At 41.9% G+C, this 17,060-nt stretch overlaps 1 protein-coding gene across 2 annotated transcripts in view; it reads right to left on the reverse strand.

Moving 5' to 3' along the window:
• Positions 1-17,060, reverse strand: part of LOC124005590 (numb-like protein) — a 99,183-nt gene that overhangs the window by 36,517 nt on the left and 45,606 nt on the right. The window contains exon 1 of one of the 2 annotated variants that reach the window (XM_046314991.1): positions 14,201-14,377. The exons of the other annotated variant lie outside the window; for it this stretch is intronic. Within the exon in view, the coding sequence (XP_046170947.1) occupies positions 14,201-14,241 (41 nt within the window). The 5' untranslated portion in view covers positions 14,242-14,377. Of the gene's footprint in view, positions 1-14,200; positions 14,378-17,060 lie in introns of those variants that run through there. 2 annotated transcript variants of the gene reach the window in all.

Below are 17,060 nucleotides of genomic sequence, written 5' to 3' on the forward strand. Positions count from 1 at the left end.
AACTCAAGTTAAATCTGAACTGGTTCACCAGCAGATTAGTAAGAATGGCTCACTCCGTGTTCAAGAATGGCCTTTTTCCCTTTATTCAGATTACAATCTCTCACTTTCAGTTATTTGCAAATGAAATCATCTCCAAAATATCTCTATTTTTAAAACAAACAATAGAAAGTTGGCTGCAATTCCAGTTTAATCCACCAGAAAAGACAGAACAAATATTACAACAAATATTATGGTTAAACTCAAATATACTAACCGATAAAAACCATTATCTTTTATTTTTATTTTTTAGAAAATCATAGATAGGACTGGTGGAGTTGTCACACACGCAGTTACAACCAACTGACTGCAGCATTACCGCAAATATGTAGGACCCAAGGGGAAAGGGGAGAAGGTAAGGAACTTGTCTGTGGTCCTGCATTAAAGACCAAAATTGGCTTAAGAAAATTGTGATAAATAAAAAAGTATACCAGTTTCATTTAAGTACCTAATATACAGCTGCGCCAAATAGTTTGGAGTAGATTTTCGATGTACCGATTCCATGACACATGGTTTATGAACTGATATACAAAACGAAGCCGGATTCAAAACTTAGAGCTATTTTTTACATTTTGCAACCAATAGAATGTTCTATATGTGGGGGATACAACCATGCCAGCTCTGCAGATTTTGCCGTGAAGAGACAGAATCATTAGATCACTTGTTTTGGTACTCCCCATATGTAGCTTGTTTCTGGTCACAGGTTCAGGAATGGCAAAAAAATTGCCACATGTACTTGGAGCTAACTCTGCAAATAGCACTGCTGGGTGATCTAAAAAGTCAAAGTCAATCGATCAATAATACAATAATACTCGTAGCAAAGGTGCTTATCTTTCATTTATAATCTCTAGAAACTATGAGAATAGAAAGGTCTTTCATTTACAAGCTTATTGGCGTCAGCTAATGGGGATCCTAATAAATCAAATCAAATTAAAATGATTCGAGCCTGTCTCAAAATACAACACTGCCTCTTTAAGACAACAAAAGCTCTTTACCTGACACACTTTTCAAAGATGTCTAGAAATGTACACGTTTTGTGCTCCTGATAGGATGCAATCACTCCCCTATTGCTGACTACAAATGATCTATATCTGGGCTAATAACTCACTAACTAGCAAAGGATATGAACAAAATGTGCACACGTGGCAACATGCAGCTCTCACCTTGATCTCAAAACAAGCGCATCTCCTCAACCGCTCATGCTGTAAACACAGTCCAGTTCAAAGTGAATGGCACAGATCCATATTTGACAATGGTCTATTTGCATATAGGCCTCCTGCAGCTCTGATTGATTATTGCCGCACCGGTCTGTGTAGAGTATGGGCTGAGTCGTGCGTGTCAATGCGATAGAATCGTACTCCGATGCGTTCTGCCTACAACAATATCGCTTGCATAGTTTGTTTTGTTTTGGTATGTTGCATTGAAAGTGGCTAACATTGCGTTGATTCAATCACATTTGCCACAGTAAAGGGAAACGTTGATAGTGTTAATAGGGAAAACTGTATAACAGTGGTCACCAAACTTTTCTGAGTCAAGATCTCTTTCTGAGTCCAAATGAAAGCCGAGATCTACCGCTCAGATTTTTTTTAACATGACTTTTTTTTTAAACGTAAGACTATGCAACATTAACCAATTAAAAACAGTAATGTTTTTGCAGTTAGCTATACATTATCAACGCATATTGGCTTTGCTTGAATTGCCCTGCCAATGCATTGATGATTGGGCCTTTTTTGTACATTTAAAATACAACATTTGAGGCAGGGTTCTGATCACACTGTTGTTGTATTAATTGTGAGGCACAGCTGCGTGAGAATACATTTAAATCATTTGTTTTGAGTTTTATTTTACTTGAACAGACGGCGCCTGCATCTGTTGGTCAGTCTCAGCGGAGGGAGAGAGCAGTAGACTGAAGGTCTGCTTCTCAACATCCCTCCACTCTGGCTTTCATCAAATGGGACACTGTCTTCCAGCTGACGGCGAAACCCGAGTCGCACCTCATTATTTCTGCCTCATGCACAAACTCATGTTGCTACTCCTATGAACAGAGAAAGTGAAGTAATCCTCAATATTAAAAAAGACTCAAGCCGCTAATAATAACAACAACGAAAGCCTATAGATACACTTTCCTACCCCCTGTATATAGCCTCCTTATTGTTATTTTTTATTTTATATTTTACTTTAGTTTATTTCGTCAATATGTTCTTAACACTTATTTTTCTTAAAGCTGCATTGTTGGTTAAGGGCTTGTAAGTATGCATTTCACAGTAAGGTCTACTACACCTGTTGTATTCGGTTGTATTCAGCATTTCACAGTAAGGTCTACTACACCTGTTGTATTCCGCTGTATTCAGCATTTCACAGTAAGGTCTACTACACCTGTTGTATTCCGTTGTATTCAGCATTTCACAGTAAGGTCTACTACACCTGTTGTATTCCGCTGTATTCAGCATTTCACAGTAAGGTCTACTACACCTGTTGTATTCCGCTGTATTCAGCATTTCACAGTAAGGTCTACTACACCTGTTGTATTCGGTTGTATTCAGCATTTCACAGTAAGGTCTACTACACCTGTTGTATTCGGTTGTATTCAGCATTTCACAGTAAGGTCTACTACACCTGTTGTATTCGGTTGTATTCAGCATTTCACAGTAAGGTCTACTACACCTGTTGTATTCCGCTGTATTCAGCATTTCACAGTAAGGTCTACTACACCTGTTGTATTCCGCTGTATTCAGCATTTCACAGTAAGGTCTACTACACCTGTTGTATTCGGTTGTATTCAGCATTTCACAGTAAGGTCTACTACACCTGTTGTATTCCGCTGTATTCAGCATTTCACAGTAAGGTCTACTACACCTGTTGTATTCGGTTGTATTCAGCATTTCACATTAAGGTCTACTACACCTGTTGTATTCCGCTGTATTCAGCATTTCACAGTAAGGTCTACTACACCTGTTGTATTCGGTTGTATTCAGCATTTCACAGTAAGGTCTACTACACCTGTTGTATTCGGTTGTATTCAGCATTTCACAGTAAGGTCTACTACACCTGTTGTATTCCGCTGTATTCAGCATTTCACATTAAGGTCTACTACACCTGTTGTATTCGGTTGTATTCAGCATTTCACAGTAAGGTCTACTACACCTGTTGTATTCCGCTGTATTCAGCATTTCACAGTAAGGTCTGTTGTATTCGGTTGTATTCAGCATTTCACAGTAAGGTCTACTACACCTGTTGTATTCCGCTGTATTCAGCATTTCACAGTAAGGTCTGTTGTATTCGGTTGAATTCAGCATTTCACATTAAGGTCTACTACACCTGTTGTATTCGGTTGTATTCAGCATTTCACAGTAAGGTCTGTTGTATTCGGTTGTATTCAGCATTTCACAGTAAGGTCTACTACACCTGTTGTATTCCGCTGTATTCAGCATTTCACAGTAAGGTCTACTACACCTGTTGTATTCGGTTGTATTCAGCATTTCACAGTAAGGTCTGTTGTATTCGGTTGTATTCAGCATTTCACATTAAGGTCTACTACACCTGTTGTATTCGGTTGTATTCAGCATTTCACAGTAAGGTCTACTACACCTGTTGTATTCGGTTGTATTCAGCATTTCACAGTAAGGTCTACTACACCTGTTGTATTCCGCTGTATTCAGCATTTCACAGTAAGGTCTACTACACCTGTTGTATTCGGTTGTATTCAGCATTTCACAGTAAGGTCTACTACACCTGTTGTATTCGGTTGTATTCAGCATTTCACAGTAAGGTCTACTACACCTGTTGCATTCGGTTGTATTCAGCATTTCACAGTAAGGTCTACTACACCTGTTGTATTCCGCTGTATTCAGCATTTCACAGTAAGGTCTACTACACCTGTTGTATTCGGTTGTATTCAGCATTTCACAGTAAGGTCTACTACACCTGTTGTATTCGGTTGTATTCAGCATTTCACAGTAAGGTCTACTACACCTGTTGTATTCGGTTGAATTCAGCATTTCACATTAAGGTCTACTACACCTGTTGTATTCGGTTGTATTCAGCATTTCACAGTAAGGTCTACTACACCTGTTGTATTCGGTTGTATTCAGCATTTCACAGTAAGGTCTACTACACCTGTTGTATTCGGTTGTATTCAGCATTTCACAGTAAGGTCTACTACACCTGTTGTATTCGGTTGTATTCAGCATTTCACAGTAAGGTCTACTACACCTGTTGTATTCGGTTGTATTCAGCATTTCACAGTAAGGTCTACTACACCTGTTGTATTCCGCTGTATTCAGCATTTCACAGTAAGGTCTGTTGTATTCGGTTGTATTCAGCATTTCACAGTAAGGTCTACTACACCTGTTGTATTCGGTTGAATTCAGCATTTCACATTAAGGTCTACTACACCTGTTGTATTCCGCTGTATTCAGCATTTCACAGTAAGGTCTGTTGTATTCGGTTGTATTCAGCATTTCACAGTAAGGTCTGTTGTATTCGGTTGTATTCAGCATTTCACAGTAAGGTCTACTACACCTGTTGTATTCGGTTGTATTCAGCATTTCACAGTAAGGTCTACTACACCTGTTGTATTCGGTTGTATTCAGCATTTCACAGTAAGGTCTACTACACCTGTTGTATTCGGTTGTATTCAGCATTTCACAGTAAGGTCTACTACACCTGTTGTATTCCGCTGTATTCAGCATTTCACAGTAAGGTCTGTTGTATTCGGTTGTATTCAGCATTTCACAGTAAGGTCTACTACACCTGTTGTATTCGGTTGTATTCAGCATTTCACAGTAAGGTCTACTACACCTGTTGTATTCCGCTGTATTCAGCATTTCACAGTAAGGTCTGTTGTATTCGGTTGTATTCAGCATTTCACAGTAAGGTCTACTACACCTGTTGTATTCGGTTGTATTCAGCATTTCACAGTAAGGTCTACTACACCTGTTGTATTCGGTTGTATTCAGCATTTCACAGTAAGGTCTACTACACCTGTTGTATTCGGTTGTATTCAGCATTTCACAGTAAGGTCTACTACACCTGTTGTATTCGGTTATATTCAGCATTTCACAGTAAGGTCTACTACACCTGTTGTATTCCGCTGTATTCAGCATTTCACAGTAAGGTCTGTTGTATTCGGTTGTATTCAGCATTTCACAGTAAGGTCTACTACACCTGTTGTATTCCGCTGTATTCAGCATTTCACAGTAAGGTCTACTACACCTGTTGTATTCCGCTGTATTCAGCATTTCACAGTAAGGTCTGTTGTATTCGGTTGTATTCAGCATTTCACAGTAAGGTCTACTACACCTGTTGTATTCCGCTGTATTCAGCATTTCACAGTAAGGTCTACTACACCTGTTGTATTCCGCTGTATTCAGCATTTCACAGTAAGGTCTACTACACCTGTTGTATTCCGCTGTATTCAGCATTTCACAGTAAGGTCTACTACACCTGTTGTATTCGGTTGTATTCAGCATTTCACAGTAAGGTCTGTTGTATTCGGTTGTATTCAGCATTTCACAGTAAGGTCTACTACACCTGTTGTATTCGGTTGTATTCAGCATTTCACAGTAAGGTCTGTTGTATTCGGTTGTATTCAGCATTTCACAGTAAGGTCTACTACACCTGTTGTATTCCGCTGTATTCAGCATTTCACAGTAAGGTCTACTACACCTGTTGTATTCCGCTGTATTCAGCATTTCACAGTAAGGTCTACTACACCTGTTGTATTCCGCTGTATTCAGCATTTCACAGTAAGGTCTACTACACCTGTTGTATTCGGTTGTATTCAGCATTTCACATTAAGGTCTACTACACCTGTTGTATTCAGTTGTATTCAGCATTTCACAGTAAGGTCTACTACACCTGTTGTATTCCGCTGTATTCAGCATTTCACAGTAAGGTCTACTACACCTGTTGTATTCGGTTGTATTCAGCATTTCACAGTAAGGTCTGTTGTATTCGGTTGTATTCAGCATTTCACAGTAAGGTCTACTACACCTGTTGTATTCGGTTGTATTCAGCATTTCACAGTAAGGTCTGTTGTATTCGGTTGTATTCAGCATTTCACAGTAAGGTCTACTACACCTGTTGTATTCGGTTATATTCAGCATTTCACAGTAAGGTCTACTACACCTGTTGTATTCGGTTGTATTCAGCATTTCGCAGTAAGGTCTACTACACCTGTTGTATTCGGTTGTATTCAGCATTTCACAGTAAGGTCTACTACACCTGTTGTATTCGGTTGTATTCAGCATTTCACAGTAAAGTCTACTACATCTGTTGTATTCGGTTGTATTCAGCATTTCACAGTAAGGTCTACTACACCTGTTGTATTCGGTTGTATTCAGCATTTCACAGTAAGGTCTACTACACCTGTTGTATTCGGTTGTATTCAGCATTTCACATTAAGGTCTACTACACCTGTTGCATTCGGTTGTATTCAGCATTTCACAGTAAGGTCTGTTGTATTCGGTTGTATTCAGCATTTCACAGTAAGGTCTACTACACCTGTTGTATTCGGTTGTATTCAGCATTTCACATTAAGGTCTACTACACCTGTTGTATTCGGTTGTATTCAGCATTTCACATTAAGGTCTGTTGTATTCGGTTGTATTCAGCATTTCACAGTAAGGTCTACTACACCTGTTGTATTCGGTTGTATTCAGCATTTCACAGTAAGGTCTACTACACCTGTTGTATTCGGTTGTATTCAGCATTTCACAGTAAGGTCTACTACACCTGTTGTATTCGGTTGTATTCAGCATTTCACATTAAGGTCTACTACACCTGTTGCATTCGGTTGTATTCAGCATTTCACAGTAAGGTCTGTTGTATTCGGTTGTATTCAGCATTTCACAGTAAGGTCTACTACACCTGTTGTATTCGGTTGTATTCAGCATTTCACAGTAAGGTCTGTTGTATTCGGTTGTATTCAGCATTTCACAGTAAGGTCTACTACACCTGTTGTATTCGGTTGTATTCAGCATTTCACATTAAGGTCTGTTGTATTCGGTTGTATTCAGCATTTCACAGTAAGGTCTACTACACCTGTTGTATTCGGTTGTATTCAGCATTTCACAGTAAGGTCTACTACACCTGTTGTATTCGGTTATATTCAGCATTTCACAGTAAGGTCTACTACACCTGTTGTATTCGGTTGTATTCAGCATTTCACAGTAAGGTCTACTGACCTGTTGTATTCCGCTGTATTCAGCATTTCACAGTAAGGTCTACTACACCTGTTGTATTCGGTTGTATTCAGCATTTCACAGTAAGGTCTACTACACCTGTTGTATTCGGTTGTATTCAGCATTTCACAGTAAGGTCTACTGACCTGTTGTATTCCGCTGTATTCAGCATTTCACAGTAAGGTCTACTACACCTGTTGTATTCCGCTGTATTCAGCATTTCACAGTAAGGTCTGTTGTATTCGGTTGTATTCAGCATTTCACAGTAAGGTCTACTACACCTGTTGTATTCCGCTGTATTCAGCATTTCACAGTAAGGTCTACTACACCTGTTGTATTCCGCTGTATTCAGCATTTCACAGTAAGGTCTGTTGTATTCGGTTGTATTCAGCATTTCACAGTAAGGTCTACTACACCTGTTGTATTCCGCTGTATTCAGCATTTCACAGTAAGGTCTACTACACCTGTTGTATTCCGCTGTATTCAGCATTTCACAGTAAGGTCTACTACACCTGTTGTATTCCGCTGTATTCAGCATTTCACAGTAAGGTCTACTACACCTGTTGTATTCGGTTGTATTCAGCATTTCACAGTAAGGTCTGTTGTATTCGGTTGTATTCAGCATTTCACAGTAAGGTCTACTACACCTGTTGTATTCGGTTGTATTCAGCATTTCACAGTAAGGTCTGTTGTATTCGGTTGTATTCAGCATTTCACAGTAAGGTCTACTACACCTGTTGTATTCCGCTGTATTCAGCATTTCACAGTAAGGTCTACTACACCTGTTGTATTCCGCTGTATTCAGCATTTCACAGTAAGGTCTACTACACCTGTTGTATTCCGCTGTATTCAGCATTTCACAGTAAGGTCTACTACACCTGTTGTATTCGGTTGTATTCAGCATTTCACATTAAGGTCTACTACACCTGTTGTATTCAGTTGTATTCAGCATTTCACAGTAAGGTCTACTACACCTGTTGTATTCCGCTGTATTCAGCATTTCACAGTAAGGTCTACTACACCTGTTGTATTCGGTTGTATTCAGCATTTCACAGTAAGGTCTGTTGTATTCGGTTGTATTCAGCATTTCACAGTAAGGTCTACTACACCTGTTGTATTCGGTTGTATTCAGCATTTCACAGTAAGGTCTGTTGTATTCGGTTGTATTCAGCATTTCACAGTAAGGTCTACTACACCTGTTGTATTCGGTTATATTCAGCATTTCACAGTAAGGTCTACTACACCTGTTGTATTCGGTTGTATTCAGCATTTCACAGTAAGGTCTACTACACCTGTTGTATTCGGTTGTATTCAGCATTTCACAGTAAGGTCTACTACACCTGTTGTATTCGGTTGTATTCAGCATTTCACAGTAAAGTCTACTACATCTGTTGTATTCGGTTGTATTCAGCATTTCACAGTAAGGTCTACTACACCTGTTGTATTCGGTTGTATTCAGCATTTCACAGTAAGGTCTACTACACCTGTTGTATTCGGTTGTATTCAGCATTTCACATTAAGGTCTACTACACCTGTTGCATTCGGTTGTATTCAGCATTTCACAGTAAGGTCTGTTGTATTCGGTTGTATTCAGCATTTCACAGTAAGGTCTACTACACCTGTTGTATTCGGTTGTATTCAGCATTTCACATTAAGGTCTACTACACCTGTTGTATTCGGTTGTATTCAGCATTTCACATTAAGGTCTGTTGTATTCGGTTGTATTCAGCATTTCACAGTAAGGTCTACTACACCTGTTGTATTCGGTTGTATTCAGCATTTCACAGTAAGGTCTACTACACCTGTTGTATTCGGTTGTATTCAGCATTTCACAGTAAGGTCTACTACACCTGTTGTATTCGGTTGTATTCAGCATTTCACATTAAGGTCTACTACACCTGTTGCATTCGGTTGTATTCAGCATTTCACAGTAAGGTCTGTTGTATTCGGTTGTATTCAGCATTTCACAGTAAGGTCTACTACACCTGTTGTATTCGGTTGTATTCAGCATTTCACAGTAAGGTCTGTTGTATTCGGTTGTATTCAGCATTTCACAGTAAGGTCTACTACACCTGTTGTATTCGGTTGTATTCAGCATTTCACATTAAGGTCTGTTGTATTCGGTTGTATTCAGCATTTCACAGTAAGGTCTACTACACCTGTTGTATTCGGTTGTATTCAGCATTTCACAGTAAGGTCTACTACACCTGTTGTATTCGGTTATATTCAGCATTTCACAGTAAGGTCTACTACACCTGTTGTATTCGGTTGTATTCAGCATTTCACAGTAAGGTCTACTGACCTGTTGTATTCCGCTGTATTCAGCATTTCACAGTAAGGTCTACTACACCTGTTGTATTCGGTTGTATTCAGCATTTCACAGTAAGGTCTACTACACCTGTTGTATTCGGTTGTATTCAGCATTTCACAGTAAGGTCTACTGACCTGTTGTATTCCGCTGTATTCAGCATTTCACAGTAAGGTCTACTACACCTGTTGTATTCGGTTGTATTCAGCATTTCACAGTAAGGTCTACTACACCTGTTGTATTCGGTTGTATTCAGCATTTCACAGTAAGGTCTACTACACCTATTGTATTCGGTTGTATTCAGCATTTCACAGTAAGGTCTACTACACCTGTTGTATTCGGTTGTATTCAGCATTTCACAGTAAGGTCTACTACACCTGTTGTATTCGGTTGTATTCAGCATTTCACAGTAAGGTCTACTGACCTGTTGTATTCCGCTGTATTCAGCATTTCACAGTAAGGTCTACTACACCTGTTGTATTCGGTTGTATTCAGCATTTCACAGTAAGGTCTACTACACCTGTTGTATTCGGTTGTATTCAGCATTTCACAGTAAGGTCTACTACACCTGTTGTATTCGGTTATATTCAGCATTTCACAGTAAGGTCTACTACACCTGTTGTATTCGGTTGTATTCAGCATTTCACAGTAAGGTCTACTACACCTGTTGTATTCGGCGCATGTGACAAATAAGATTTGACTTGAATAATGCCAACAGCCTGAGACGAATAAAAACAAATAGGAACATCAGGCTTTATCGAGTTTTTTTACAGAAATGTTTGGCGATCGACTAGGAATGCCTTGGAGATCGGCCAGTAGATCGCTCTCGACTGCTCTAGAAAGTTGAGTGAAGTTCAATCTCGTGGTTCTCTATGTGGGCTGAGATTTCTTCTGCGAGGCAGTCCCGGGGGGAGATGCGTGGGAGTCCCACGCAGCTTAGAGGGAACATTGGTTGAGGGTAGCTGAAAGCTGGGACTAAAAACAAACTAAAGATAAATCATGTAAATCATACTGTCCGTGAAATGTATGTAGTATGTATGTGTGTAGTATGTATAAGCTGGAAGTGGAAGCATTGTTGTATTGTTGTCCAAGTATTGTTGTCCATTAGTTTACTCCAATTAGGGGAGAGGTGGCAGGGTAAGGGGAAAATGATAAAAAAGGGTAGGGGTGGAATAGAGAAGACGGCCCTCTTTGGTAAAAGACCAAGTCCATATTATGGCAAAACAGCTCAAATAAGCAAAGAGAAATGACAGTCCATCATTACTTTACAACATGAAGGTCAGTCACAATGCAAAATTTCATGAACTTTTAACGTTTCTTCAAGTGCAATTGCAAAAACCATCAAGCGCTATGATGAAACTGGCTCTCATGACACCCACCATAGGAAAGGAAGACCCAGAGTTACCTCTGTGCAGAGGATACGTTCATTAGAGTTACCAGCCTCAGAAATCCCAGTCCAAATAAATGCTTCACAGAGTTCAAATAAAGGACACGTCTTAACATCAACTGTTCAGAGGAGACTGAGTGAATCAGGCCTTCATGGTTGAATTGTTGCAAAGAAACCACTAATGAAGGAAACCAATAAGAAGAGACAAACTCAATTAGACTGAGCCACAGGCTGGTCAGTGAGTTAGTCAGTTAGTATACTGATTGATGCCCTGCCCTGGTCTCTGACTGCCTGTCACTCACACTACTCTGCTCTGCTCTGCTGGTGTCTGGGATTCCTCAGCATATAAAGTACATCAGCATATAAATATAAATACATCAGCTGATATCTCAAAGTGCTGTACAGAAACCCAGCCTAAAACCCCAAACAGCAAGCAATGCAGGTGTAGAAGCACAGCCATGCACAGCCATGCACAGCCATGCACAGCCATGCACAGCCATGCACAAGTACATGCATAAGGTGCATCACCACGACAACAGGTGAGGCGGTGGGACTCTCTGGAAGTAGTTCCACAAACCCACTAATAGAACACCATATTAGTACTGAACACGCCTGACAACACAGTCATGGGAATACGTTTAAAGTTGTCATGTTATTGATTATTTATGGCCGCGGAGACACATTTCAAGCGCAAACAGCTAGCGTGACGGAGGGCGCAAAAAAACAAACAAATATTAAATGCATAAGTCATAACGCTGAAAGGCATCAAATGTGCCTTATCAGTATTTGTCTTGTTTGTGCAAAGGCAGCATTTTTTCACTCCAGAAGATTAGTACAAATTTAACAGCTCAGAGCTCTTCCTGATTCTATTGAAATGTACGGCACAGTAAACTACGTCTTGCTATTCTGTAAGGCTACAGGTCAGAATAACCTTCTGCGTGTGTATGTGGATGGGGTCGCTTCAGTGTGTGTGTGTGTGTGTGTGTGTGTGTGTGTGTGTGTGTGTGTGTGTGTGTGTGTGTGTGTGTGTGTGTGTGTGTGTGTGTGTGTGTGTGTGTGTGTGTGTGTGTGTGTGTGTGTGTGTGTGTGTGTGAGCGAGCGAGCGAACGAGCGTGGGATGTTCTGCTCTCTGTTTCCATTATATATACACATCATCGAAGAAGAAGAAGAAGAAGGGGTCGAGTGAGTGTGCCAACTGCCAAGGCCGAGTTGGAATTTCCATAGTGACTTTCCAGTTGTCAAACATACACTCACCCAGACCAGTACTACCAAGCATACATACTGCTAACTAGAAGACAGCAAATTGACTTCCCATTACGGTCATTACTATTTAGTGCCAATTTATCAAAAGCATTTATCATAATGTATATACAGTAAAGATACAACAGCAGAGTCTAAGCAGTGTCATTTCATTTTCTGGCCACAAATCAATCTGCTTCCCCGAACACTTCCCTGCATCTCTGCCAAGTCAAAACAATGACTCAGCCAGGACATTCATATCAAACAGGACAGGAGCAACTTGAGACCAACAATGATCCAGTATTGTCTCTGCCTGTAGGATAAGATCACACAGAGACAGAGAGAAACGTCGTTGCATCTCAAACGGCAGCCTATTCCCTCTGTAGTGCACTCCTTTTGACCAGGGCCCAAGTAGTGCACTACATAGGGAATAGGGTGCTGATTTGGGACGCAACCACAGTGAGACCTGTTAGGGAGCTTTAATGCTTGGGAATAACAAGCTAAAGGGTAACGGTAATACGGTATGGTATCTGTTTACAATGTGAAGGTAAGACGTTCTATGCCAGGGGCACCGAGCCATATGGTGCAAGTAGAACCTATGTGCCATGTCAACTTTTCTCATCTCACAGACCTGCTACAAAATCGGGATATTTTGACTTATCTGTGTGGGTGGGGTAAATCCTACCCCAAGACTGTTTAATGTCCCTCCATCTTCCCAATGTCTCTCCCCAACACACAGCTGTGCTCTCATATCTTAGTTACACTCCTCTTTCCTCTGTCCCTCCCTTTCTTCACAAACACAGACTAAGCCCTCAGCCAAGGGCCTCTGAGTGAAGATGAGATACACACGCTTGTCTGTGTGTGTTTGCTCCAAGACCCGATGAAAGACATGGAGATTAACAACAAAAAACGCCTAAATCCCCCTGTGCCCTTGGCGGCAGGCAGAGAGAGAGATTGAGAGTGGATATGGCCGCCATGGGCGGTCCAGCTGGTCCAGAGTGTGTGTGTGTGTGGGGGGGTCACTCCCAGGGCTAATGTAAAACTGTGGCAGGCATGTGAAGACCACTCAGACCTATCGGCATGCTATCCTCGCTCTGCTCTTACCATGCCTTATCTGCCCAGACTAGACCCAGACTAGACCCAGGCTAGACCCAGGCTAGACCCAGGCTAGACCCAGGCTAGACCCAGGCTAGACGCAGGTTAGACATCCGCCACGGGCTGCCTAATCCTAAAGAGTCATACAGTCAAGAGCAAGTGTGCAGACAGCACTCACATTTCACCCTCCTCAAACACACACACACACACACACACACACACACACACACACACACACACACACACACACACACACACACACACACACACACACACACACACACACACACACACACACACACACACACACACACACACACACACAGGAAACAACTTGTGAAGAATGCCTCTCTTTTCTCTCTCGTCTCATCATAAGAGAAGTATTTGCATTTGCCAATCACTCAAACAGACAAAAACAGTCCCACTTTCTTCCTGTAGCTGCTTGGCTTGGCTTGGCTACATGGCTTTTGCTGGCGGACCTTGTTGTTCTTCTGTGGTAGTGGTAAGATGACTAAGAGTCATCCTTTTTCTGCTATGAAAACATCCCTAAACATTTAATGCCGCACACTCGGCACATAAACAAATGTTGGGTCTTTTGGCATATCAACTGAGAGTTTAATCTGCTCCATATGGGCACGGGGGCTAATACAGCTGCTAAGACTATAAGCTCTTGGAATAAGCTTGTAGACGCCCCGTCAGTTTCGACAGCTGCTGAAATGGCTGTGGCCAATAATAACCGAGGCTAATGCTATCTCTAACTACAGACAAGCTAGCGCTAGGCTATTGACCTGTGTTCACAGCTATGGTAGATAGGGTCAGCGTAGAGAGGAGAACAGATGGACAATTACTACCGTACTGTAACACATCAGCATATCTACTTACTGTATCCTAATGTAACCACACACACACACACACACCCCCCCCTAACTCCCCCCTGCCACAAACACTCACCTTAGCTCGATGGCCTCCCCCATCTCAGCGCTCAAACTCATCTCAGACCAGTGAAAGCAGAAGAAGAGGCAGAGCAGAGAGTAGTAGAAGAAGTGGAAAGACAATGACAATGATGGTGGCGATGATGGGTGTTTATCAAAAATAATAAAAAGAGAACGCCCTGATACTCGCAGCGGCAGCAGCAGAGGAGATCTAAACTAACAGAACATGTGATGAAAATCTGCTCGGGGATCGGAGAGCGAGAGAGAAACAGAGAGAGAGAGAGAGAGAGAGGGGGGGGGGAAGGGAGAGAAGAGAGGGAGAACCACACCTCTTCTTATGGGATTAACTTGGAGAAAAGGTGACCGACACATTCACACATGCACACAGCCCCCTGTCACTGTGTGTGTGTAATGTGCATGTGTTTCTCTAACACACACACACACACACACACACACACACACATACACACACACATACACACACATTCCTGTCTGAATTGCCAGTGAGAGGGACGGTTTGGTATCAGCCATCTCCAAAACCTGTCCGAGAGGGGAGCAGGGATTGGGAGGATGAAGAGGACAGACAGAGACACAGAGAGATGTAGAGAATGAGATAGGATGAGAGAAAAGAGGGGGGGGGGGGTGATTCGGCTAGCTACGGTGGGCACTGACAGTTTCATCCATCCATCTGTGATGGCCAGTGAGGCTGGAGGCTGCAGGCAGGGGCTTGGGATGGATCGGGAGGGGAGGGTTTTTCTGACCAGGCAGCCTCAGCCTGGGAGCCACTCATTCACTAAGCACTTGACTGCTCCAAACACAAAGACACCCAGAGACAAGCAACCAACACCTTTCTCTCTCTGTCACCCCCTCTCCCTCTGCTCCTCTGTTGTTGGTATAGCTACAGCCGGAGAAGAGAGGTGAAGGGAGAGAACGAGGGAACGAGAGATAGCTAGACCTATAAAAAATAGACCGTGCGTGAGAGGAGGACAAAGAAAGAGAGATAGCGATGACAGAATTAGAGAGACAGGAGAGAGAGATAGAGGCAGATAGCTACATAAAATGGGAGACAGCCAGAAAGAAAGTGTGTCCATCTGTGTTGTGTCATACAGATAGATTAGCTTGATAATTCACTGTGGGCAAAGTGTACAGCGGTGGGCTGAGCTCTCCCATAAGCCTATTAATGGTATAGTTATCGAACACAATGACCTCACGGGCTGGATGGGAACACATACTGCTCAGATTCCTCCTTACGTGACAAAAATGGCTTCCAAAGAATTCAATCAACCATTGTTTTAACCTCACATCAAACCCCAATCATTCCCGTGGTAACACTAGTGGCTATTCACCACTCACCAGAGCCCTGTTCTTGCTGTTGATTGCACTGGGGCTAACCATACAATTAGAATCTAGTCATTCTTTTTCTATGGAGCTAACTAGAGTGCACACCTGCATGAATTGTAGAAATTCAACCAAAAATGGCAACATTAGCTCCCGAGTGGTGCAGCGGTATAAGGCACTGCATCTCAGTGCTAGAGTCATCCCTACAGACCCTGGTTCGATCTCGGGCTGTATGACAACCGGCGGTGATCGGGAGTCCCATAGGGTGCATACAATTGGCCCAGCATCGTCCGGGTAAAGGGAGGGTTTGGCCGGGGTAGGCCGTCATTATAAAATAAGAATTTGTTCTTGACTGACTTGCCTAGTTAAATAAATGTAAAAACAATATTGGAAAACCGGCAAAACAGTCTGAAAACAAACTATGAGTAATCTTCCCTTGTGGATTCCATTTAAAAATGTGGTATGTTCTTCCCATAGAATTGGGAATTAGACTACAGGATCTTGATGGTTTTCCAACTGTGTTGTTGTTCTTTTTCCCCATGGAATCCTGGAGTAGAGCAGGGGACAGTCCCCCCCCCCCCCCCCCCCCCAAAAGTATTTTTTTTACAAAAAAATACAGTATATATATTTTATGGGATTTTAGTTTTGGGTAAAAAAAGGGTGTAAAATCACCAGGAATTCATATAACAATGTGTAATTTAGGAAATCTTTTCCCAAGTATTCCCACGATTAAAGAAAGAGACATATGTGATTGTGTCTCAATATAATCAAGTTATATAATTATTGTTATTTTCAAATACAACCTATTTCTGGGCTTAGTTGTGGTCAATTTGAGGTGTAAAAATGATTATAATTATGTTCCGGGCCTCCGACCATCCCCTCTGACAAAAATTGTCCCGCGGCTTAATTTAGTTGTCTATCCCTGAAGTCGAGGTTTTACCCCAACAGAAATAGCCATGCAGCCTGGTATGGTGTGGTGTAGTGTGGTGTGGGACGATGTGGTGTGGTGTTGGGTGGCATGGTGTGGTGTGGTGTGGGGCGGTGTGGTGTGGTGTGGAGTGCTGGACCGTGAGCCCTAGGCATTGTGAGCATTGATTGCTCTGTGTTGTTAATTGAACCTGTCCCAATTTCTCGTGACCCAAATGAGGGCCCACCAGTAGAGCTGGCTGGGTGTGTGTGTACATGTTTTCCGACATGATCAAAACCACAATGTCCTGACAAGTTACCAGAATGTCCTGACAAGGTAGGAAAACAAATTTGAAGGGTTAGGTTTAGGGTTTGGGTGGGGTTAAAGTTAAGATTAGGGTTAAGGTTTAGGGTTAGGGGTTAGGGAAAATAGGATTTTGAATGGAAATAGCTGTGCAGTAACGCTCCCCATCCAACCTGACAGAGCTTGAGAGGATCTGCAGAGAAGAATGGGAGAAACTCCCCAAATACAGGTGTGCCAAGGTTGTAGGGTCATACCCAAGAAGACTCGAGGCTGTAATCGCTGCCAAAGGTGCTTCAACAAAGTACTGAGTAAAGGGTCTGAATACTTCTGA

Source organism: Oncorhynchus gorbuscha, linkage group LG19 (assembly GCF_021184085.1).
Source record: "Oncorhynchus gorbuscha isolate QuinsamMale2020 ecotype Even-year linkage group LG19, OgorEven_v1.0, whole genome shotgun sequence".
In the NCBI taxonomy this organism is placed as follows: domain Eukaryota; kingdom Metazoa; phylum Chordata; class Actinopteri; order Salmoniformes; family Salmonidae; genus Oncorhynchus; species Oncorhynchus gorbuscha.